The sequence below is a fragment of the Medicago truncatula genome, chromosome 3, assembly GCF_003473485.1.
Source record: "Medicago truncatula cultivar Jemalong A17 chromosome 3, MtrunA17r5.0-ANR, whole genome shotgun sequence".
Taxonomy (NCBI): Eukaryota; Viridiplantae; Streptophyta; class Magnoliopsida; order Fabales; family Fabaceae; genus Medicago; species Medicago truncatula.
The window spans coordinates 41765341-41791770 of record NC_053044.1 but is presented as its reverse complement, the minus strand read 5'-3'; the positions used below and the strand labels follow the sequence as shown (position 1 = coordinate 41791770).

The 26430-nt window shown below is 33.7% G+C and overlaps 3 protein-coding genes across 3 annotated transcripts; 1 reads left to right on the top strand and 2 right to left on the bottom strand.

Moving 5' to 3' along the window:
- The first annotated feature begins 5426 nt into the window (after positions 1-5426).
- Positions 5427-6409, top strand: LOC11443049 (oil body-associated protein 1A). Its single transcript, XM_003601690.4, has 2 exons — positions 5427-5625; positions 5704-6409. Exons 1-2 carry the CDS (start codon positions 5495-5497, stop codon positions 6290-6292), a joined length of 720 nt encoding a protein of 239 aa, XP_003601738.1. The 5' UTR covers positions 5427-5494; the 3' UTR covers positions 6293-6409.
- On the bottom strand, positions 6404-12463 carry LOC11446401 (30S ribosomal protein S1 homolog). Its single transcript, XM_003601689.4, has 10 exons — positions 12017-12463; positions 11033-11192; positions 10790-10851; positions 10254-10413; positions 10045-10165; positions 9541-9622; positions 8961-9064; positions 7646-7724; positions 7513-7563; positions 6404-6681 (listed from the first exon to the last, which is right to left on the bottom strand). Exons 1-10 carry the CDS (start codon positions 12311-12313, stop codon positions 6598-6600), a joined length of 1200 nt encoding a protein of 399 aa, XP_003601737.1. The 5' UTR covers positions 12314-12463; the 3' UTR covers positions 6404-6597.
- A 1666-nt stretch (positions 12464-14129) lies between these two features.
- LOC11432737 (15-cis-phytoene desaturase, chloroplastic/chromoplastic) lies at positions 14130-26274 on the bottom strand. The gene is made up of 13 exons (XM_024777859.2): positions 25797-26274; positions 24907-24995; positions 24563-24620; positions 23820-23975; positions 22974-23122; positions 22162-22281; positions 21718-21931; positions 21517-21619; positions 16025-16072; positions 15742-15787; positions 15241-15428; positions 14964-15126; positions 14130-14542 (listed from the first exon to the last, which is right to left on the bottom strand). The coding sequence occupies exons 1-13, from the start codon at positions 26149-26151 to the stop codon at positions 14483-14485; spliced, it is 1749 nt and encodes a 582-aa protein (XP_024633627.1). The 5' UTR covers positions 26152-26274; the 3' UTR covers positions 14130-14482.
- Between the last annotated feature and the right edge of the window lie 156 nt (positions 26275-26430).

Here is a 26430-nt window from a genome sequence, read left to right as displayed (position 1 = left end):
CCCTCCTAGACCAGCTGACTGTGCATTTTTGCTGATGTGACATGCTGCGTCACCTTTTTCGGATGACGTGGCGCGCTGACTGTATAATTTTTTTTATTTTTATTTTTTTTATGGGGTACACGTGGCATTAATGATTTTTTAAAAAAATTTAAAAAAACTAAAAAATATTATAAAAAAATGAAATAAATTCTAGAAAAATAAAAATATCAATAAAAATCATTAAATAAACGAAAACAATTATGAAAAAATTAATAAAAATCTGGTAAATGAAAAATAATGAAAAAATATAGAAAATTTAGTAAAAAAAATTCTGGAATAATTTTAAAAATCTGGTAAAATGAAAAAAAATATAGAAAATTTAATAAAATAAAATATGGAAAAATTAATATATTTCAAAAAATCATATTTCCATATTATTTTCAATATAAGAAAAATTTTAAAATTCTGGAAAAATAAAAAAAATTCATATTTTTTTTTCGAAATTAAGAAGTTTTATTTTATAAAAAAATAAAAAATTCAGCAACTTAAAATATTTCAAAATTTATGAATCTATTAAGAATAGAATTAAAAATGAAAGTTTAGATTTTTCTTTCAAAATTTAAAATTTTGTTTTTTTATTTTTTATACAGAAAATCAAAATATTGAAAAGTATATTCATAATTAAAAAAACATAACATTAGATCATGAAGAATAGAATTTCGATATATATTAATTTTTTTTATAGAATTTCAATTTTTTCTATAATTTTAATTTAATTCAGATTTTTTTTAATATTTTTTTTGAATTTTTAAATTTTTCCAGATTGTTTTTCATTTTTATTTATTTTTCCATAATTATTTTCATTTTTTTAATCATTTTTATTAATATTTTTATTTTTTATAATATTTTCCCGTTTTTTTAAGTTTTTTATTTTTTTTAAAAAAAAGGTTAAATGCCACGTGTACACCATAAAAAATAAAAATAATTATACAATCAGCGCGCCACGTCATCCAAAAAAGGTGACACATCAGCAAAAATGCACAGTCAGCTGGTCTATGGGGTTTTCCAAAACAAAAAAATTTTACACTGACCGAAATCAATTTTTTTTTTTTACGGGGGGCAAAATCAAAAGTGACATATATTACAGGAGGTAAAGGCCTATTAACCCTTTTAATTTTAACACCTCTGATAAATAACTTTCGACGGACATTTTTCAAAGAAAATAAATATTGAGGGGGTTTAAAAAAAAATCCTTCAATTTTAGGCGTGGGGTTACGACCTAATTACAATTTGGATTACACATTGCAAGTTAAAAAAATCTACCAAGTATCCCTGCGATTATATCCCTACCACCACAAATCATAAAAAATATCAATTAACAATTAAGACTGTTCCATTTGAGTTAGTTAGAATTTTGAAGTATGCTCATCTTAAGGGTTTGTGTTTGATTTTCCCTGCTACTTTTTTTGGTGGATTAGTCCATTCATGATTTTACTCTAACTTTACATTGAGTTTTGCAAGTGGAGTGTAAGATTGAATCTTTTAAATTAATTAGTGCTTAAATCGAATACCGAGTTTTCATAAATAAATAAAATAAAAGACACCAAATTAACATCAATTATTCACATTCTAAACAATTGGTGTCTTTTTTTTTTTTGTTGACAAAATTAGTGTCTTGTTTAGAATGTACATAACTGGTGTTAAATTATGGAATACGAATATTAGTTTTATCTCTAATATATATTTTTCTTACTTTTGGGCAGAATTTCATATTATCAAACTTCTTCACCTGGGAATTGAAGGGGTGAGCATTTTATATCAAATGATTGTGCTGCTAGAGTGGGAACTATGTAAAGTTTTTCGGCTACATCTTTTTGTATATTTGTGAGAATAAATGATCATTGAACAGTTCGTCACTCATACCATTATATATGTAATTTTTCCCAAACAATTTTCAATATTTTTTATGTGGGCTTTACTTAATAAAAATTAGTATTGAATACTTTACAACAAAATTATTAACTACTTTACAACAAAAATAAAATTATGACTATTACTTTTCTCACCCTATGCCTTTCCTCGTGCGCTCTATTTTTTTTCTAAAATACCCCTAGTCCGGATTATATAATCCGGAACCATTCCGGAATATATAATCCAGAATGTTTTGTGGTTTTTGGCACTTCATCATGCTGATGGATGAAGATGTAAGTTATGAATAGATGGATGAAGATGTAAGTTATGAATAGGTGGATCCGGATTATACAATCCGAACAATTTAGAGAATTTCGGATTATAAAATTCGAAAGGTGTAAATCACCCCGTTGAAAGTCAACAAAAGGGGGTGGTGAATGATGGTTCCGGATTATATAATCTGGAATCTCATAAATCTGTTCGGAATTTATAATCCGGAATGCATCAGTACAGAGGCAGAAGCCATCTGTTTTTGCTGAGCCTCTGTTTTGGCGCATTTTGCTTGCTTCCAAAGAGACATATTATGCCGCTGACATGTTCTAACAGTAAATCGAAGTTATAATCATCAACAAAATATAATTTTGCAAACATAACATTAATAAAACATAATTAAAAATTATCCAAGATTACATAACATTAAAAATTATCCAACTGTTACATCATCAAAAATTATCCAAGATGTTCAAACATTAAAAGTAAATAAAATAAAATCAATCCCTAATTGTCCGAATTTCGAACTCCAGAAATTAACAATCTAATCCGGATTGCATCCAACCATAATTCCAAAAATAAAACTACCAAATTAACCATGCAAATGTATAGAAATCGAACTTACCTTCCATGATGTTTGACAATGGTTGAAATGTGGTGCTTTTGAGCAACAAAACTCCAAATTTGGACAAGATTTGTGGCGTTCGGATTTTGGGATAATGTAGGGAGAGAGAGTGAATGCTGAAAGTGAAACTGTAAAAATGGAGGGTGAATTTCCTTTTATACTTCGCAGTTGTCCGAATTTTATATTCTGGAACACGCATTCATGTTCCAGATTTTATAATCCAAAAGGCATTTTCGTACTTTGCATAGGGCGTGCGAGAAGGTCATGGGGTGGGAAAAGTAATAGTCTAAAATTATTGAATACTACCTCCGTCCCTAAATATACGAGCCTTTTACAAAAATTACAGAGATTAAGAAAGTTGGTTGTAATATTAAATCTGTATATAATTACTATTGTTTTTACAATTTTATCCTTAAGAGAGAGTTAATTTATGTTTTCAACATAATATTTATTGTTGATTGAAGAAAAAGATGTAAAATAAATAAGGGTATGTTTGTAAAGAATTAATTAATATACTTCGAAATACTAAAGAGGTCTTGTAAAAAGGGACAAAAATTGTTTCTTCAAAAAGGTCTTATAATTAGGAACGAATGTACGTGTGTGTTTGGTATGGCGTTGGTGAGAATTGATTTTGATAGAATGAAGTTTGAAAGAATTGATTTTGGTTAAAAGTGAGTTGGATGTGAATTGATTTATGTTTGGATATGCTTATTAAAAGTAATTTTTATAAGTTGACGTTGTTTGGATAGTTTGAATAAAAATTGATTTTAAATGTGTAGTGACCAAATTATCCTTTTTATTATATATAAAACTAAATATCTCTTTCTTATTTTAGATAATTATTTGAACTTATCTAAATCATAATTGGATTTTTATTGCTTCACAAACTTATTTTAAAATAATATTAATTTATACGAGTCTTTGTTTTAAGAAAATATATAAGAGTTTGTTTTTTTAATATTTTTGTTTTTATCAATTGAGTTATTTTAAATATTATATAAGAATTTTGAAGGGGTGTAAAAAGACAGATTGTAAGTATGGGCTTGTTTAATAAAAGAAAAGAAACGGGTTGATTGTAGCCCAATAATTCTTCCTCTCTAACCTAGAGAGTGAAATAGAGTTTTCACTGCCACTTGAAGCTTGAAATGCAGAGTAGAGAAAGAAAAAATTAAAACAGGCAAAATTGGTAAATAACAGAGGGAGAATAATATGTTAGAGAACTGATGATGTGCAGTAATGAAGAAGAAATATCTTTATGTGTAGGAAATTGGAGTATAACTTATGGGTAATTTGGTAAATATGCATGTCACTGAAAAGTTGAAGCTACAACTGGCGTTTGCTTTGACGCAGAAGCTTGAACTTGTGGCTTCAATCAAACCTACGTTTGGACACTTTATCACGTTCTGCAGAATCACATTTTCTTCTATCCAAACACCACAGAAAAAACAAGACTCACGTTTATAGAAGAAAACGCAGGTTTAAAGGTTGTAACAAAACTTTACAACAAAAACAATTAAGTTAGTGGGGGCACTTACCCCAATGCAACATACATAGATCCGCTGTTTTTTTAGGGGTACATACATAGATCGTGTATGATGACTGTGACTCAACCTTTACAACGATCATTATCATTTTCCCTAAAAAAAAATGATCATTATCATTTTCTCTATTAAAATATAAAACAAACAAAAAAAAATGAGAATTTTGTATTATGTATATCGATATTTTAAGGCTACAAAATAACTCAAAGGAATAATTTTATAATAAGGTGTGTTATTCAAACAACCATTTGTGTGATAAATTTTAGGACAATTATAAATTTAGAAAGAAAATTAGGTATTGATACGGAAACCAAAGCGTTAGAGAGATAAAATAAAAACATAACGTGAGTATGAAATAGAAAGTTGTCATAAAAATTATCATAAAATGGTCGTACAAATATATTTCTCTTTTATAAAATAGGTAAAGATCTTACCAACAAATTTCATCCCCTCAAAAAAAAAAAAAATCCTAAAAATCACTTCAAAAAATATCCTGAAAAATTTTGCTCAAAGTTTCAAAACAATATAATTAATCGTTAAAAAGTTATTAATATATTTATTCAATGTAATAAAAACATAATTTCTCATACAAAAATTATTTCTTTACACTGGCTATACAATACCTTTAAACTCATCAGAATTTGATAAAATTTAACAAATTTACACGGACAAAGTTTAAACTCATCATTCAAAAGGAAATGCTAATAGAAGGGAAATGTTAAGGACACTTGTTAAGAGTTAAGATTCTCTCTATTTACTAATAAATGAAAAGACTCCTTGTTAAGAAATCTAAAGAAAAACATTTATCTTAAGAATAATGTATTCAATGTCTTAAAACTCTAGAAAATAACTTACTACATAAAATTTATCAATTATTTCCATAGCAATCCCTTAAATAGAATTGTTGATAGAGTTGGAGGGATCGTATACATAAGACACGTCTAGTATTGGCACAAAATTTGTGAATCCCGCCACGTCTAGAAGTTGCATGCACAACCACGCACGCGTAAAGCTGCATGTCCATGATGCTGTCAATGCATGAGTAAATTCCTCCCTAAAATCACACTTCCACAGTCAAAGACAAAAACAAAGTCCTGCATGCATATATTTATATCTAGCCTCTATCGTCTCTAACTCATTGAAAGAAGCATCAATCTATCAAGCAAAAATGTCAAGCACCAATGGTCAACCTCATGTACCCGGCGAGCCTACTAAAACCACCACCTCTGTCCTTGAGACTGCCACATCTACTATTCAAAATTTTGGTCCTCTCAACAAAATCCACCAACACCTTTGCGCGTAAGTCTTAGGTTGATTAATTTTGTTACACTTAATTACAAAAGTTCATGAAAAATATATTGAATGTTTTGCTTGTAGGTTTCACTTTTACTCACACGACATGACAAGGCAAGTGGAGGCACATCACTATTGTGGACACCAAAACGAGGAGATGAGGCAGTGTCTTATCTACGACAGCCCCGACAAGAATGCCAAGCTTATAGGTCTTGAGTACATCATATCTGAGAACTTGTTCCTGACTCTACCGGACGAGGAGAAGCGACTCTGGCATTCTCATTTGTTCGAGGTAAAGAGTGGTTTCCTCTTCATGCCAAATGTCCCTAAACCCATTGAGCACAAAGACATGGAGAAAGTTTGCAAAACTTATGGTAAAGTCTATCATTTCTGGCAAGTTGATAGAGGTGATAAACTTCCACTTGGGATACCTCAACTTATGATGGCTCTTACTAGAGATGGTCAACTCTATGATCACCTTGTACAAGGTTGTGTGGATCGTATGGGTGTAGACTTTGAGAAGGAGAGAAAGAACAGGGAGTATATGACTGGGCCAAAACATGGAATTCATCCCTTGGCTAATGGTGCCGGTAAGGGTATCGAGACAAGACTCAGGGAGGTCGAGCTTAAGCATGATTCACCTCCTCCTTCTGCCACCAGGGTCTTTGTTTGAACATAGAACATAAACATTGTGTAATAGACTTGCTACAATAAAGATGCTAGTGTAATAATAACCTTTCCTAATATATTATTAATAACAATAATAAAAGTACTACTATTAGTGTTAGAATCTAAAGAGTGCTGGCATTTTTGAATTAAAGTAAATTGACAATAAACGGAGTTATTACAATTGGAAACTTTTGCGATAGGTTAAATGAATCACTACTTGGCATTTGTCTTTCTGAAACCATTAAATAAATGTGAAAGCTGTACAAAATCTTGTGATTATTATTGAGAGGGAAGTGTAATCAATCAGATTCAAGGAACACGCTCCAATACTCGTTGTATTGCCTTTTTTATACCTTCCTGGTCAAGGGAAGTTTTCAGATGTATCTCCTGAACCTGGATGGATCACACAAAGGATATTATAACTTCCTCAACAAATTAGAAAGATATTCATAAATACAAAAAGGATGCTTTCACATTTTTTTTTATCTCTTTATAAACACAACTAGGGACCCCAACAGGTGGCGTTTAATTTGGGAAAGGGAAGTTGTTTCCCACCATGGGAAAGCTAATTTTGACCGTTAGATTAAATAGAGAACATATTTTTATCATAGACACTCAACACCAGATTTTTTTTTCCACACTCACCACTCAACAACAACATGCACTGCTACTTCAACTCTCTTTCTTCCTCTCATTCTAACCACCACCGCACACCACTAGGCTGCTGCCGGAATTGTTGAAGCATGGTAATTGAGTGCCATCACTCTGTTCCTCTTATACTCAACACCAGATATAAATGAAGATGGTAATTGAGTGTCTGTTGATTAAACTATGTTCTTCTTTTATCATATTTTTCCTCATAAATTGTTGAACATCTGTTGAGTTTTCCGGCAGCAGCCTAGTGGTGTGCGGTGGTGGTCAGAATGAGAGGAAGAAAGAGAGTTGAAGTAGCAGTTCATGTTGTTGTTGAGTGGTGAGTGTGGAAAAAAAAATTTGGTGTTGAGTGTCTGATAAAAATATGTTCTCTATTTAATCTAACGGTCAAAATTAGCTTTCCCATGGTGGGAAACAACTTCCCTTCCCCAAATTAAATGCCACCACCCCAACATCATCATGAAGTGGATGTGATACATTTATAAATCTCACATTATCTTGTGTATTAAATAATGTGAAAATATGCTCTTGAAGTGACATTATTTATTCGTTTATTTGAAAGAAATTTACCTGTCTTCCAGCTCGAGCAAGGAGAGTAAACCTTTGGTCCATCGGAGGTGCCTAGGATGTCGGAAGATTCAGAAATTAGAAAAAACATTTTTATTTTTTTATGAAAATAATGATAATAAGTCTGAAAACTCACATTAGAAAGCCAAAGCTGCAAGTCTTGTGAGACCACTCGTTTTTCAAACCCCTGACGGCTGATTCTTGCCTCGTTTATGCTGTCACACAAAAGTCATCACTTGTCATATATACTTTATATTATAATGGATTTCTAACAAGTTAAATTAGTTAGTTCAACATCTTATGTAACTCATTACATATTATACACAAGAATAACAAAATTTATGTGGCATCAATATTTAATTCTTTTAATGAATGTACAAGATTTGTTCAGCTCGTACTTTGTAATCAACTCGTACTTTGCAAGAAGGAAAACAAAGAAGGTGGAACTATATTATGGTGGAAAATATTCTACTAATTACTTTAAACTACATATATCACTAGTTTTGTAAGTAAAAGGATCAGAGCAGGTCTTAGGTTCAGTGACCAAAGAGCAGCAATTATCAACAAAACTACATATTGTTGGGTGATTCAGAGTTCAGATAATTCGGATGTAGACTGGTATTTACTATAGTAGCCAATGAGTGTAATGATGAGTTAGCAAAGAAAGCTCTCATTTACAATTGTAGCATAGAGTATCAATTATTATTAATTGTTTTGTACTAGATTTCAACCATCTCCTTAAGCTTGTAGGATAAGGAGAAATCTTCCAACAGTAACAGGAGTTATGTAATAGAGCAAGCAGTTTCCAGAAAAACGGTAATCAAATGACATCATATAATGCCCTATCATAAATCATCTCTAAATACACCCCTTTTAATTCTAGTTCCATCTCTTAAGAGTTTGTCTATAATTTTACTTGATCACCTTTTAACTCTAACTTACTGATCTGTTCACTTTACTGGACTTGATCTTTTCAACAATCAATCAACCTAACACCGAGATTCCACCATCTTTTCATAATTTAGTCCTCCCCTGATTTTCCTTTGATACATATACCTAATTTCATATTATCCTGTATGCCTACTAATCCCCATCATAACATGCCTATCTACCTTTTCTTGAACCTATTTGTTAACTCTTTCCCTCGCAGCAATCAAGGATGTCCTGTGTAATGGGATAAGGTGTGGTTTCTTTTTTATTAGGAAATTTCAGTTTCTGATATAGACCAAGCAGCTGTTTACATTTTTGAGCTACTTTGGCATTTGCTTTTGTTTTTCTGTATTGGAGGATTTCTTATCCTTAGGCATTATTACTATCTATCCTTTCTTTGTAATAATATATTATCATTTTATCAAATGAAAAATTGAAACCGTATGGGGCAAGGGATGGATGTATCTCTGATTTTGGGTATCCCAAGTAGTTAAATACTTCAGACAGTGATAGGAACATACCCATCTTCCTGCAATAGCTCTTCAAGTATTGTATCCAGCCCCGGTAGGGGATCGATGGGACTGCTAGTAGTACTGCTGATAGAATTGGGAACACCTGAACCATCCTGCAAAATGAAACTCATAGTTACAAAAGTGTTCATTCACAGATACACGTACACGCTCATACACACATTTAGGTACTCACATCCCCACATATTCACACAGACGTGCACTCATAACCCATATTCATGCATATATAAATTCTAAATGGGAATGTAGCCCTAATTATAATTTATAAGCATGTTTTGGTAAAAAAAAAAAAAAAAAAGTGTCCCTAAATACAAGCCCTCTTTCAAATTTGTAGGTGTGTTTATTATTTATTTTTCAAAACATAACAGTAATTAATACTACTAATTTGTCTTCGAATATGACAAGTAAATATTAAATACATTTATACACCAAGGATAACATAGTAATTATCATACACAAAATGTCCATGCTAATTACACAATCAATTTTTCTTAATATTTGTGAAATATGTAATGAGTACTTGTAAAAAGGGACGGAGTGAGTACTATGTTCACATTTAGTTTACACAAACCTGACGTATTACTTTGTCCAGAGTTTCTAGCAGTGGATCTTCTTCTAGCTGTTTAATTGACAGTGTAAGCCTCATTTTTACACTGCAAGATTAAATGGCAAAAAAAAGTCAACATGCATGTTGGATATAAAATCCATTCACATGTATTGGGAGAGTTTATGACATGGTATTAGAGTCTCTGTAAACATAGAGTGTAGAGTTTGATCTTTGTCGCCTCATTATTGTAAAGAAAAGTTAAATTTCAAAAAAAGTGAGATTTTGTATGCACTCTCAACAGCTTAGAAACCGAAAGTTGGTTTGAGACAAAGAAAATCACATAGCTTCACTATATTTAAAGCCAAAAACATAGTTAATTACTATAAAGGAAATTGGGCAACCAACAAGAAATGATACTAAAACATATATTTAGTCTTCCAGCAAACATTTATAATAGAAATCTACTGCTTATAAAAAAATAAAATAATAGACCATTACTTTAGAAGGCATGAATATTGGAAAACTTACGTATCAATACTGATAACTTTGACCCTCACTTCTTCACCTTCTCTTAAGAAGTCTCTTACATCTTGAACTAGATCCCACGACACTTCTGAGATATGTATTAGTCCGGTAAGGTGATAAAGACCTGCAGCATTCTGTGATGTCACTTGTGACTTTTCCATGATAAAGTGAAAAAGGATGCCATAAACATACAAAGTTTGCATAGTAGTTACCGTCAGGGAAGCGCAGATGAACAAAAGCCCCATAGTCCTCAACAGAACCGACTCTTCCTTCAAAAAGGTCCCCTATGTTGATATGTTTTGAATGTTTAAACCATGAAGCTTCCTTTTCAGATAAGACCAATTTCCGTTTCTCCTCGTCTACTATAATTACCTAAAGTCAAAAGAAAGTGCCGTCATTTATAATTTATAAATTTAAGACAACCATTTGTTAAACCTAGCATGCAGGTTGAAAATATTATAACCTAATTCAGCATACACAACGGATTATGGTACCAAAATGATGCACGAAGCACAAAATACTTCCTTTTAAGAGTTTGCTAGATTTCAAGGTTCAGATAGTGCTTGAAATGGCTCAAATCATATGGCTCTTGCACCGCAAGAATATACATTAGTTTTCAAGATTCAGAGAACAATGATTATTTTATGCCGAAGCTTCAGCTGGACTAATAGATAGAGAAGCCGCAAATAGGGTTGGATTCACAGGAAAAGAAAAAAAAAGGTATATGGTAGTAAAATAATGTAAATACCTTCACTGATAAGATGGCACCGATCAACTCTCTTGCGCGTTCTTTGATAGTTTGATCTGGTTCTGAACAGACAAGGATCAAATTTGCAATAAGTCAGTAGTGGCAATCGCACCTACTATTATGACTAAATTGAAGAAACTCAAATATATCCACAGTCCACACAATTAAGTGACTAAATGGCATTGATATAGTATCATAGGTTGTGAAAACCAAAGCATTAAGGAAGAACATATGGATAGATACCTTGGCATGAATGCACGGGGCTCAGCTGTGGGTACGGGAGAAAGCCCATGATAGAGTAAAACCGAACCAGCAGGCCTCCAGCATTAAAACCCTCAACCCTACCATTGTAAATGAGTCCACTGTCTCTATATGCGTTTGCAGCCTTCCAATCTGACGATCTCTACTTCATTGCATAAATTAAGTTTTAGAACACAACACATTTTAGAGGAGTTTAAACTTAAATTTAGATCAAGAGAGACACACTCTCGTGCAAGACCAAAGAGAATCACAAGCAATGTCAGCAAGGATTTTACAATAAACAACCAATGTCGGAGTTCCAAACATGAACCAAAAAGTTCAACCATTTGTATTAGGTTTTTATATTAGATGTAGCTTATAATTACAAAACCACACACACTCTTTACGAACTCTTTTCAGATTTTTACCTCTTTACTATATGACTTGGTTTTTTTTCCCTATAAACAATGCAAAACTGGTAGTAGCTTTATTTAGACTCAATTACTTGCTAGGTCACAAGTTACAACATAAATTCCCTTCATATTAAATACCGCAGCAAGCAATCACTGAGACTGGACAACTAACCAAGCGTATGTTTGGTTGAAATTGATTCTAGATGTGTATAATTGATTTTGACATGTTTGGTGGCTCTTGAGCAAAATTGATTATAACTAGAAGCTACAAATTGGAGCTTCTGATTCTAAAATTGGTATTTACACTCAAATTTATTGTTCAACTCATTTATCCATGAATGTATACAAACATAAATCAATTTTACACCTAAAATCAATTTTCTTCCCCGCATAACCAAGCACACACTAACATAATATGTTATAAAGCATGCAAAAATAATAATATTATCCTAAGTGGATCTTGCTAACTGCACCACATTTTTTGTTGCTTAATCCCTAAATAATATTATCCCAAGTCTATACTATTTTTTATGATTAAGAAACATAAAAGGCAATGAATTGAAGAAATACAGACCCTGGCTTGACGAAGAGCATCATAAGAGTCAGGAGCAGAAGGGCGTTGAAGAAGACCGCTGTCGAATTCATCAATATGAGTATTGTTACTGCTACTACTACTAGATACCATGATTTTAGGATTGTGATGACGATAGTGAGGATGCCATTGGCAAGGTGGTGGTAACTTGTGAGGGCATTTAGGGAAATTGAAAGGATTGACGATGGAAGAAGAAGAAGGATCGTGTTGTTGTGATTGTGAAGATGAGAGGAAGGAAATGGCACCAAAGGAACCTAGGGTTGCAGAGAAAATAGCCATTTCGAGTTCAACAACGGAACCAAATCGCGTTGTTGATGGTGGTGAAGAAGAGGAATAGGTTTGGATTGGATTTTGGATATTATTTTGATTTTGAAGCGATAGATAGAATAGAGGAATTTATATTACACGTGTCATTTCTTCCACCACCGATTTCTTTTCCCCTTTCATCTGCTGGAATCCAATATACTCCTACTCCTGCTTACTAGTAAATTGCTACCGGTGTGTTGATAAGGATATATATTACATTCATTATATACCTACATGTTCAGATTTAAACTTTGGACACACATGTTGATTTAAAAAAAGGTGAAATTTTTGGTGATTAGACTATTTGATCTAGAAAGAATCATAATTGCTTATAATGATTTAACTTAAATTTTGGATGAATGGTTTTAAATGACATGAAATTGATGCTTGAACTAGTTGTATTATATCGATCGTATTGTAAAAATATGTGCATTTTTTAAATATTCTTATGAAAAAAATTTCATTGAAAATAAAAGAATAATTCAAAGATAAAAGTTATATTGATTCAGAATATTTTAGATATTATTGTGAAATATAGTGAAAATAATTAAACTAAAATATATTTTGAAACCATCAAATATGGGTGATTATATATTCAAGACGGATGAGAGTACAAATACACTCTAAGCAAAAGTTTTTTTTATGTTAATTTAAAATTTAAGGTGAAAAGATGATATCAAATTCTAAGATTTTTTTTGGTTGTAAATCGGGTATCCTCCGCGTGCAACTGCGGAGACTAATCCCTCAAACATTGTGGGACCCAAATGGGCGGCAAGCTCTCTCTAAGAGTTTTAACGCTGCTGCATGCTCAAAGTTGGATTCAAACTCAGGACATTGGTTAAGTTAGAAGAGACCCGATCCATCTCATCTAAGCGCTCTTGGATAATTCTAAGATATAGAAGACCTTAAAATTCAAAGAACACTTATAAAAGAATTTACATTTACTTTTCTCCAAAAACACTAACGGAACTTAGAATTTTAAATTTTCAAAATGTCTTTTTACCACTAAATCAAATCCAAGAAGTTACACCCAAAACAACAAATTTGACAATGCTTCATTTTTAAAAAAGAAATAATAAAAAAAAAAAATGTATAAGGAACAACACACTCTCGTACATGGTTAAAAGAATGGAATAGGATCCTCTCCATTTAAAAATATATTTATTTATTTGTCTTCGTGAGCTTAGCTCAATTGGTATAAACAATATATAATATATGCAAGGTTCGGGATTCAAAATCCGACTAAGAAAAACACTTTATTTCGTCCATTTAAGAAAAGAAAGACACGGAACTTTGAAAAAATTTATAAAATAATTAATACTGGTTTAACTTACTTAGTGTTACTCACTATCTATCTATATATTTATATCTCTATATTTTTTGTTACAATTTATATATTATTTGTTACTCAAAAGAATAACCAGCAAAGATTAACAGTAGAATCATATATTTAAACTTACTTTTCTATATGAAAAATATTTTAGATCCCAACTTAGTGCTAGTGAGAGCACAAATTATATCAACCCTATTGTCATTGTATCTAAGCAATAGATTGCATATTGGAAAGATAACCCAAAATGAATTGCATATTTGAAATCAGTTTTCGGAGAGCTAAGAAATATTCTGAAGATTTAAAATTGATTGATATGTTTAAGAAAAAAATTACTCAAATTAATTTTACTAGGGTGTTTGGTTTTACTTTTAGATGTTTTAGAAGTGCTTCTCAAGTAGCAAAAGCAATTCTAACTATATTTGCCAATTTTTTGAGAAATTAATGTTGGAACAATTCTACTTGAAGCTTTTTATATAAGACAGTGCATAAATTTAAAAGAAAAAGGGTGTATTACAAGATTAATTAATAAATAAATAGTGACATGATATTCCAAGCATGGCTATAAATGACTACGAGGACAAAGAAAACAAAGGGCTCGCATTTCTTGTATTGGCCACATTAAAAATAATCATGAACTTCTATATGCTGATATTGGCTTTTCCCTAAATATTTGTCGGGAACCTGTCTTCGTATGGATCGATACAGTGACTCAAATGGCGAACAAGCTCGTTCACAATCCCCCAAGTCCTCAAAGTTGATATGATGCTCCAATACTCTTAAGCAGTATTTTTCTTCAAATCTTGTTTTTGTTAAACAATGCTTACTTGAGCTATTCTTTTCTGGCCCCGAGCAGCAAGTAGCTCCGAATCCTGCGTATTAATGACAGCAATGTGATAGAATGATAGAAAAAACATTCAAATCAACACAAGCTAATGATAGAACAAAGCTATATTATCTTGATAGCTAAAACTTTCGTGGATTACTAGTTTTTGAGTCGATATGAAAGTCCATTCAACCATATCAATTACTTTGGAGTTCAAACACCAAATAAGTAGAACATGAAGTGGTTCTAACTCATCCTCAGAAATCCAGTTTGTAAGATAAGGGATGTCCACTTATAACCACTATTCAGGTTAGGTCAATATTCGGTATGGAACTTTCAACAATAATAACTCTTCATTGTTCAAAAAAACAATAATAACTCTTCATCTCAAATTATAATATAAAATGTGTTCAAAATTTAATATTTCTTGCTGACAAATTATGTAGATGCTTTTGTGACAGATTTACCTGTACAATAGCCTGTGCACAAAGCTTCCCGGAAAGAACAGCACCTTCCATGGAAGCTAAATATTTTTGTTTTGTGTAATCTCCAGCTAAATAGAAACCTTCTATAGGAGATCTTTGTAAGGGACGACATGGTTCACAATTTGGAACAGTTTTGTAAACCGACCTGAAACAATGTAGTCAGTTGCATTAGGACTCAGAAGACAAAATAAAATGCCATAAGTTCAGTATATGTTTAGTAGATGTTAAAAGATATAATCCAACTCAGTGGGGCTCAAACCTTGGTGTTTTAACAACGTGGTACTTGATGATTTTTGCTTTGCTTTGGTCTGCAGAAATTTCATCAGGGAAGAGTTTGGCAAGTTCAGACATTGTGGCACCGATAATATCTTCGTCACTACGTGAAATCCATTCTTCGGCTGGTGCAAAAACCAGCTCCAACATAGACTGGTTTGGGTTATAGTATTCCTAAATAAGATAGTGAAAGACAGTTACCAAACAGCATTACAACGTTCAGCAATAACCAAAAAAATATTTATATGCAGAAGAAATTCAGTCACAGATAACAAAAAACCAAGATAATTTGCAGAGTTTACTGTTTATCCAGAAAGCATTATCTCAAATTCATGCAGGTATCTCGATTTAATACAAACATATACAGGTACATGCTACCCTCTGTTTCAAAAAAAATACAGGTATATGCTACTCTAGAGACCATTGAGGCCACAACTTTGGCATGGATAGATGAAATACATCAATACATTTGAGTGGTGCCTTTTACCTTACAAGTTACTGACATGTCGGCATATACACTCAGAAGGGGACTTCTGCATGAAGGAAAATAGAAATTGTAGATGTGAGTTGATGAAAAGACGTATTTATAAGTCACTAGTGCTGTCGGGAATGCAAAGAAAGAAAGAGGTCAATTTCACACAAGAAAAAGGAAGTGATCTTCGCAGCTAAAACCATCATACAATACAATTGCAACATACACAACACAATTAAAAATCCCCTATCTTTTATCCCTTCTAGGCATCACAAGTATTTCAGAGTGAGAGGAAAACCTGCTAAAGAGAAGGTGATCATACGTGTTCTTCAGTTTTCTGTCAAACCTGCAAATTTGATACGTAAATAGTATGTCAGCACACTGGTGAAGCTGATAATATGATTCTCACTGACAAATATTACAAACTAGTTTATTAGAACTGAAAATATGTTTATTATATCATATTATGTGGTGAGAGTGTACATTTATATAGGTAAGAACACTAGAATTTTCAGTTCTAATAAACATATTTTCAGTTCTAATATGGTATCTAGAGCTTCTTGATCCAGAGCCATGTCTACGTCTTCTCCCTCTGATGCGCAACGCGTAACTGCTGCAGCATCCAAAACCTTCAAACAAGTAGTTTCTGTTAAGCTTGATGATACGAACTACCTTCAATGGAAGCAACAAGTCGAAGGTGTTCTTCGCGGAACGAAGATGGTGAAATTTGTGATTTCACCTGATATTCCACCGGTTTTTCTCACAGATGCAGCGCGCGAAGCTGGAACGGAGAATCCTGCTTACACTGAATGGGAAGAACAAGATTCATTGCTCTGCACCTGGATTCTTTCAACGATTTCGCCTTCGCTACTTTCGCGATTCGTTCTCCTTCGCCACTCATGGCAGGTTTGGGATGAGATCCATAGTTACTGCTTCACGCAGATGAAGACGCGTTCGCGTCAACTTCGATCTGAACTTAGATCCATTACGAAAGGTTCACGCACTGTCGCTGAATTCATTGCTCGAATTCGCGCAATTTCAGAGTCTCTTGCTTCAATTGGAGATCCGGTCTCTCACAGGGACCTAATTGAAGTTGTTCTTGAAGCACTTCCTGAAGAGTTTGACCCTATTGTTGCTAGTGTGAATGCAAAATCTGAGGTTGTTTCTTTAGATGAACTTGAATCTCAGCTTCTCACACAAGAATCTAGAAAGGAGAAGTTCAAGAAAGCTGCTATCAGTGAACCTGTTTCAGTTAATCTCACTGAAACTGCAAATTCAGAATCCCAATCTCATGGTCCTAATTCTCAAAACCACAATTATACTGATGGCACCGGAAACAATCAGTTTCCTAACTCTAACCCTAATTTTGGAGGAAGAAATGGCCAGTTCAGAGGACGTGGTGGCCGTTTTGGTGGTAGATTCAGAGGACGTGGTGGCCGTTTCGGTGGAAGATCCAATGTTCAATGCCAAATATGTTCAAAAACTGGTCATGATGCAAGCTATTGTCACTACCGTTTCTTTGCCCCACAAAATGATTACTACAGTCCCTATGGCTCACCAGGAGGCTATGGTGCACCTCCAAATGTATGGATGCAGAACATGTCACGTCCTCAACATTCTGGACAGTTTCTTAGGCCTCCCACACAGGCTGCGAATCAGAGAGGTCAAGCTCCCCAGGCCTTCTTAACTGGCTCAGATCCATACAATTCATTCAACAATGCCTGGTACCCTGACTCAGGTGCTACTCATCATGTCACCCCTGATGCATCCAACCTCATGGATTCCACGTCTCTTTCAGGTTCTGATCAGGTCCATATTGGAAATGGACAAGGTTTGGCTATTACCTCTGTTGGTTCCTTACAATTTACTTCTCCTTTACATCCTCAAACTACTCTAAAACTAAATAATCTCCTTCTTGTTCCCTCTATAACCAAAAATCTTGTTAGTGTGAGTCAATTTGCTAAAGATAACAATGTTTACTTTGAGTTTCATCCTAATCATTGTTTTGTCAAATCTCAGGATTCTTCTAAGGTGCTTTTAAGAGGTATTCTAGGACATGATGGTCTCTATCAATTTGAGCACACCAAATCATTCAAGACCACTGCTCCTGTCTCTCAAAATTCTAGTGTCAACACTGTTTGCAATAAAGTTCCAGCACAAACTGATAATTCTGCCTCTTTTCATTTAAGTCCCTCAACTGGTTTCAATTTCAATAATTTTCAATGCAATAATGTTGAACATTTACCTAGTAGTTCAACATCTAGTTCTACTCAGTCTTTTCCTTCCATGTATGGTATCTGGCATAGCAGACTTGGACATCCTCATCATGAGGTGCTCCAAAGTATTATCAAACTTTGTAATATAAAATTACCAAATAAAAGCTTGTCAGATTTCTGTACTGCTTGTTGTCATGGTAAGGTTCATAGACTGCCTTCTTTTGCATCTCAAATGACATATACTAAACCTCTTGAATTAATTTTCTGTGATCTTTGGGGACCTGCACCAGTTGAATCCTCGTGTGGATATACCTATTTTCTTACTTGTGTGGATGCTTATTCTAGATACACATGGATATATCCTCTGAAACTCAAATCTCACACACTTTCTACATTTCAGAATTTTAAAACCATGATTGAATTGCAGTTAAATCACAAAATTACTTCTGTCCAAACTGATGGAGGTGGTGAGTTTTTACCTTTCACAAAATATCTCAATAGCCTTGGCATCACTCACAGATTCACTTGTCCACACACTCACCATCAAAATGGCTCAGTTGAAAGGAAACATAGACATATTGTTGAAACTGGTCTCACTCTTTTATCTCATGCACAAATGCCATTAAAGTTTTGGGACCATGCCTTTTTAACTGCAACTTACCTTATCAACAGGTTACCTACACCAGTTTTAGCAAATAAATCACCCTTTTTCTTACTTCACCTTCAATTTCCAGACTATAAATTCCTTAAAAGCTTTGGTTGTGCATGTTTTCCCTTTTTGAGACCCTATAACTCTCATAAGTTTGATTTTCATTCAAAGGAGTGTGTTTTCTTGGGATATTCCAACAGTCACAAAGGATATAAATGTTTAGATGCTTCAGGTAGAATTTTTATATCCAAAGATGTTGTGTTTAATGAGGTAAAATTTCCTTATCTTGACTTGTTTCCATCTCAGAAAGTGTGTTCTGTTTTACCAGATGGTCCCACTTTATCCACTTTTCTTCCCACTCCTGTCTCAACAACCTTTACTGTAAACTCACATACTCCCCAAAATTCTCATTCTGAGTCTGGTCCTCACACTGTTAACTCACCTACTCCCCAAACTTCTCATTCCGAGTCTGTTCCTACTACTCCCATATCAAACACCCCTCAGACTCCATCTATTAGTTCTCATCACTCCGAGTCCTCACACAGAAATAATGTGGTCCTAAATCCCACACCCATCACCATTCTATCTCCCTCTGCATCTCAAAATTCCTCACCTGAGTCATCTGCTAGTGTTACTAGCTCTCAATCTACTAATTCTGAGTCTCCTCCTCCTGTTCCTCACAGAATTCATCCTCAAAACTGTCACACAATGAGAACCAGAGGTAAACATGGAATTGTGCAGCCCAGAATTAACCCTACACTCCTTTTGACTCATGTTGAGCCCACTACTTACAAAACTGCTCTTCAGGATCCTAAGTGGCATTTAGCAATGCAAGAAGAATATAATGCTTTACTTCATAATCAGACATGGTCTCTAGTATCTCTTCCTGCAAACAGACTGGCCATTGGATGTAAATGGGTATTTAGGGTAAAAGAAAATCCAGATGGCACTGTAAACAAGTACAAGGCACGTTTAGTGGCTAAGGGTTTTCATCAACAAACAGGTTTTGACTACAATGAGACTTTTTCCCCTGTAGTCAAACCTGTTACAGTGAGGACAGTTCTGACACTTGCAGTTACTTATAACTGGACTCTTCAGCAGTTGGATGTGAACAATGCATTCCTAAATGGAGTGCTAACTGAGGAAGTCTACATGGTGCAGCCTCCTGGCTTTGAATCTTCTGACAAGAACCTTGTATGCAAACTACACAAGGCTCTCTATGGGTTAAAACAGGCTCCCAGAGCATGGTTTGAGAGATTGAAATCATCTTTACTTAGCTTTGGGTTCAAGTCAAGCAGATGTGATCCTTCTTTGTTTACTTTGCACACTCAAGCTCACTGCATTTTTATATTGGTTTATGTTGATGATATTATCATCACTGGAAACTCAAAACTGGCTATTCAGAATCTAGTTCATCAGCTCAATTCTGAGTTCTCCCTTAAAGATTTGGGTATACTAGATTATTTTCTCGGCATAGAGGTGCATCACTCACCATCTGGCTCTTTACTTCTTTCTCAAACCAAATATATCAAGGACCTTCTTCAGAAAGCTAACATGATTAATGCTAATAGCATGCCTTCACCAATGGCATCTAGTACAAAATTGTCTAAATTTGGTTCAAGTACAGTCTCAGATCCTACATTTTTCAGGTCAATTGTTGGTGCATTGCAATATGCAACCATAACAAGACCTGAAATATCCTACTCTGTGAACAAAGTTTGTCAGTTTTTATCAAATCCCCTTGAAGATCACTGGAAGGCAGTCAAGAGGATACTTAGATATCTGCAGGGTACTTTACACCATGGGTTAATGCTTACACCTGCCAGCTCTACTGAACCTATTGCAATCACCGGATTTTGTGATGCTGACTGGGCTTCAGATCCTGATGACAGAAGAAGCACATCAGGAGCCTGCATATTTCTGGGCCCCAATCTAGTTTCCTGGTGGGCAAGGAAACAGACCCTTGTAGCTAGATCTAGTGCAGAGGCTGAATATAGAAGCCTTGCACAAGCTTCGGCTGAGATTATTTGGATCCAATCTCTTCTCAATGAATTGCAAATTAAGAGTAAAATTCCTCATGTCTATTGTGATAATCTCAGTGCAGTTTCTCTTGCTCACAACCCAGTCCTGCACTCAAGAACCAAGCACATGGAATTGGATATTTTCTTTGTGAGAGAAAAGGTTATAAGGAAGGAACTGAATGTCTCGCATGTGCCTGCTCAAGACCAGTGGGCAGATGTCTTAACTAAGCCTCTGTCCACTGCCAGATTCCTTTATCTTAGAGACAAACTGAGGGTTTGTGACACCCTCCGTTTGAAGGGGGACTGTTAGAATAATTAATCAAGTACTTAGTGGAGATATTGAAAAGTTGTGACTATTTAGTTTCAACTCCACTAGCCATTGTATTGATTGTATTGATTAATCTTCCTTATTAATTAGGGGTTAACTAGGAGACTCTTACCTATATAAATGTACACTCTCACCACATAATATGATATAATAAACATATTTTCAGTTCTAATATAGTTTCGTTGTTATTCTGAATTTGGAGAAGAAGATACGTCAACATAATTAGATTTTTTTTTAACAATAACAGAAGTATATTACTGCATCAATTAGTGCCAGCGATTATTTTACCTACTGAAATAGATTTTCCCACAACTATCTTGTTTTTTACCTTCTTTTTTTTCATTAACCAAAACTATTATAACCGATCATAGAAGAATATAACTTACACATTTTTTTCATTAGTAAAATTGAAGACATATACCACAGCTACAGATTTCTAATCCAAATTTTTCAGTAAACATGAGAGTTTAAATATTAGGTAGAAAAATAGAATAATTATGACCACACTATTTAACAAAAAATTGGGGTATAACTTTTGCATAGACTTAGTTTTCAACATCAAAAGCCATTACTTACCATATGTGAACATTTATGACTGGAACTCCAACTAATTTATCCAATCTCTGGAAATAAGGAACCCCTTTCCAGTTCTCAGGAAGAAGAAGCTTCAGAATATCCACTGTTTTAAGGGGAGGAAATCCTCAAAATTGTGAAGAAATGGAGACCAAGAGTTCCGATGAACGACGAATTAATAGTGTGGAAGTTTTGTAAACATACCTGGTGCTGCAGACACATAAGCATCCCCTTCAATCACCTTCCCATTAGTTAGTAAAAAGCTCTTCACTGTGTTATCATCGTTTAGCTCAATATTTTTAATGCGTGAATTAAGATGGACTTCACCGCCCAAGGACTGAATATGATCGACAATTGGCATACAAAGTCTTTCGGGGGGATTTCCATCCAAAAAGGCCATCTTAGAACCATGCTTCTCCTATAGAAGAATTCAATAATATAATAATTAGTTGAACCTATATGCTTCTCCTATAGAAGAATTCAATAATATAATAATTAGTTGAACCTATGTTTCAGAAACCTTGGATTTGAACTAGAATGAGTTTATTGCTAATCTGATTGTGTTCAATTGTAATATGAATGAAATGGTCTTGTTAAACAAACACTTACGTAGGCAGAATAATGTTTAAGAAAAGGAAATGATCACACCTGAAGAAATCGGTTTAAAGCAATCAAAATACATTGCATTGAAAGTTCATCAGGATTGATGAAGTTTAGAGCCTTTGACATTGCTATGAACACTTCATCAGTTACCCGTTCAGGAATGCCCTATAATATGGAATAAACAACGTGTTATTTGCAATACGTAGACCATGAGAAGATTGCAATATTTTCAGATGAATTCAACAGAAGGTAGATGACCTTAATATTCTCAAAGTATAATTTGATATAACAACAAAAACTACAGATATCCTTTCTTTATTTCCCAGTAGTGAAAATTATTAGAACTGCCATCATTAGAATAAGTGATAAAACAAGATACAAGAACAAATTACACAATTTAATATTCTCCCACCCTTGGAAGTAAGGAAACTTTTTCTTTACAAAAAGATCTTTTAGCGCATTAACTTTTTTTTTTTAGAAAAAACAAAACCAGAATTATAGCGCATTATTTAATACAAATATAATATCATAGTTTGTTTTTCAGTTGATAGCTATAAGTAGCATGAAAATAAATTAATACAGAGCTTCATCTGAGATAATATGAATTTTAATGAAAAAAGGACTTCTTATTATCATCATCAAGTCACAGGAAACCCATCCTAAATCAACTCATTTCAGAATACTTATCAGTATCACTTAAGATGGTTAGGAGTCACTCCACTCCATTTATAAACTGACAGATTTCTATCTGAAATTTTCAAGTCACAACAGGCCGCGACCTTGACTGGTAATTTAGGCAAGGAATATAAATATATTAATGAACTGCCACAGTTACGGAATCAAGACAACTATCATACCTGCTTTCTCATCCATTCTTTAACAGAAACACCATCTTGAGCCTCAACATACGCCTGCCCACCAAGCATAGCTGGAAGAAGTCCAATTGCGAATTTGATTTTCTCTGGCCAGGTCAGCATCTCATTATTCCTCAAGATTGCCCATATTCCTGTTATCACATTCACAGCATGCAACTTGTAAACATTTGTTCACATTAAAGTAAGAAAATACGTTGGTTCTTTTTAAAAGAGAAAAGTATATACCAGCCATGCAAACCAGATTAGTGAAGAAGGAAAAAGAAGCAAAATAAGAGCGTCAAAGAATATCAGAATCACTTTTAAACACAATAACCTTTGATCCCATTGTGTTTTCATTCACACAAAATGTAACCAATTCATCACATCTGGTTTCAATGATTATTATCAATTGTGTTAGGATATATGAAAAAGAGATCTAGTAAGTTGAAATACCTTCTTGATCATACCATAGAGCAATTTATTTATACTAAAAAAATTTAAATGGCATATCATATCAATCTATTCCTTTTCCTTCATCTATACTAAAAAACTACCACTATAGCTTCAAAATGCATTAAAATATATTCAAAACAAATTTTAACAGGAATGCTGTGTTAAAACTTCCAAGGGATTCCTTAATCTGAACTCAGGTTTTTGACGCAATGGCCATCACTTAGGAATGGAAATTGCCAGATACTATTGATGTATTATACATTTTGCAGCAGACATGCAAGTTCCAATATTGTATGTATTTCAAAAATAGAAGGCATTCCATGTGAATTAAAGAAACTTTCAACTACAGGTAGTTATACGAATATGCAACCACATATGTAAAGTCTTGCATCTTACCGTTTAACGGAGATGGAAGGACTTCGGGAAAATCAAATCGACTAAACTCTCCAGGCTTGCTTGGCATAGCAAAGATCATAGAATGCTCCTTCCATTGTAACCGATCATTAATGCCGAGTTCTCCAAATAGGTTCTGCACATTAGGGTAAGCCCCAACTTTGGGAAAAAGAAAAGGAAAATGTAAGGTCGGGATAATTATAAACAAGGACTCAAATAATTAAAATGACCATATTGATTAAATACTAGTATTGAGTTCCACCAAATTGTTTATTTAGAATGAAAAACTAAAAAGAAATATCTAAATAGTTCAAAACATGTGCCAAGGGCTAACTGGTCCACATGGACTGTTAGGAGAAGACCAAATTTCCCACTCATGCAAGTCCTTTGAGATTGAACTTTGAACTGAGCACGGGTTAACCCATGCCTTCTTTCTAAATGTGTGAGGCAGCAAGGATCAAAATCCTAATGAAGGCAAAAGGCATTGGACTTGATTGTTGGTATTGTGTCAAAGACCAAAACTACCGAGAGCATACACTAGTAGAAGGTCAAAGAATGGTTTATTATGTTATTTTCTTTTTATCTCTATACTTTCTTTCTCCTGTTGTGTCTTTCGCAGCTTAAGGAGAATTCTTAATCCTCCAGTTTCACTTTTTAATCTCTCTTAGCAATGGAAAAAGGTTTACTGAGGTGTATTATTAAATTTATAGTAGAAAAAGTTAAGCTTGAGGATGTACTGAACTTACAGAATATATGTAGGCCGGTCTCATACCAATCTCCATCTTCATCTTTCCATGCCGCAACCTTAGAAAATAAGAAAATAGCATGAAAACATTTAAAATTGAGCTATAACAAATAACTTGCAAGTACTGTTGAATCTTAAAAAAAAAATCGATGTAGAAGTTCAACATTACCACTCCAATGAGCCAGAAAATTAATTCTTGAAACAAGAACTTGAATTATTAAATTATTTAGGAACAATCAAATAAGAATAGGTTTCTTATTTAACTAAACAGCAAGCTGAAATGAATAAAACACGAAGCACAAAATAGAAGCTTAATGACAAATGAGATTAAATTAGTCAGAAAACCTTTCCACCTAGAACGTCTCTTGCCTCCAGCAATATAGGCTTGTGACCAGCATCTGCCAAATATTTTGCAGTTGACAAACCAGCCAGTCCTGGGATAATTTGAAGAACAAATCAATCCAAAAGAAAAAGAAAGAGGCCAAAACTCGTACACAAATATTATAATCAATTTTTGCTTAAATATCCAACACAATAATATGGTACCTTTCATTTGAAACTTTATAAAAAACTGAAAATGCTACAGTCTATTCCATAATTTTTTTTTTCTTTATTGGCACAGGATCTCACACAATGTGATAAAGCCTTCACTCATTGTTGGATTATTTGAGTTTATCAAATTTATCTACTAGCATACGCAATTGTGTGATTGTTGGGCATAGCTAATGAAAACAACTTATAACATGTTCATAAGCTATTTTCAGCTTATTTCCATAAACACTCTGCTTATGAAAACAGCTTATACATAAGAAAAGAACTCCAAACTCCTTTCATGCATAAAGAACACATCTGCCAAAAACAGCAAGCAAGAAGCTCATTATATAAATAACAATCCTATCCCATTCTCACTTTCCACCTGTAGCACAGACACTTCTGATCAAACGCATACCTTGTGTTTGTGTCCAACACCGACACGAACACCACATGTATGATTATACTCAATTATGTTATTTTTTCAAATTACTACCGTTGTCAACCTGTCAGTGTCATATCCGGTATATGTGCTTCATAATTTCCACCACCATTAGAAAACAAAGCTCAAGTCAAGTCAATTAGTCAACTACAAGTACTATTTAAAAAGCACCCAATAGAACAAAAACAACAAATTTCGCAGCAAAGTTACAATTTTGATACAAAAAAAAAAAAAAAAAAAAAAAAAGATGGGTATATGTTACCTGCACCAGCAATAACAACCTTCAAAGGTTTAGTAGGACGAGGAGAAGCACGAAAGGTAGAAGACAAGTAAGAAGCTTCAATGAAATTAACAGTATCATCAAGCTCAGGACGTGGATAATCAATGCAAACAACCTTCAAAGGAGAACCATGGTTCCTTAACCTATTAATCTTAGCAGCACGAGTTGAAGGGGAAGCAAGATTGAACCTCAAGTTAAGACCCATTGAAACGCTACTAGAAAATGATAATGAAATTGTTGTATATGAGTTCATAGAAGAAGAGGTTGATTTTGATATGGTTTTTGGCCCAATTTGCCAATTTAAATTTGGTGATGATATAGAGCCATATAGAGCCATATGAAAGATGAATTTTTGAAGGGAAAGAATGAAATAGAAAAGAGTGATGGAAATTGATGATGGTGGAAAGTGTGAGAAGAAATGAAGACTAGTTGGTGGAGAAGGCACCACGCCACTCTATAGGTTCATTTAAGATGTATTGTGGTGGATGTGGGTTTTTTTTTTTTTACGTTTTCATCTGTGTAATCGTAGAGATTAATTCATCGAGTTATATACGACTATTAAAGATGAAAAAATTTATCTTTTAAGATATTTACCACGTTGTATTTTGAAGATTGA

Bases quoted from the DNA above. Each gene is read 5' to 3' on its own strand.
- LOC11443049 (XM_003601690.4), top strand. From the start codon at position 5,495: ATGTCAAGCACCAATGGTCAACCTCATGTACCCGGCGAGCCTACTAAA. The intron at 5,626-5,703 runs GTAAGTCTTAGG...TTTTGCTTGTAG, and splicing joins ATCCACCAACACCTTTGCGC to GTTTCACTTTTACTCACACG.
- LOC11446401 (XM_003601689.4), bottom strand. From the start codon at position 12,313: ATGGCTATTTTCTCTGCAACCCTAGGTTCCTTTGGTGCCATTTCCTTC. The intron at 11,193-12,016 runs GTCTGTATTTCT...GCAATGAAGTAG, and splicing joins ATGCTCTTCGTCAAGCCAGG to AGATCGTCAGATTGGAAGGC. The intron at 10,414-10,789 runs GTATTTACATTA...TTTTGACTTTAG, and splicing joins GTGCCATCTTATCAGTGAAG to GTAATTATAGTAGACGAGGA.
- LOC11432737 (XM_024777859.2), bottom strand. From the start codon at position 26,151: ATGGCTCTATATGGCTCTATATCATCACCAAATTTAAATTGGCAAATT. The intron at 23,123-23,819 runs GTAAGATGCAAG...ATGTGATAACAG, and splicing joins CCTTCCATCTCCGTTAAACG to GAATATGGGCAATCTTGAGG. The intron at 16,073-21,516 runs GTAAGTAATGGC...TCAAATTTGCAG, and splicing joins GTCATAAATGTTCACATATG to GTTTGACAGAAAACTGAAGA.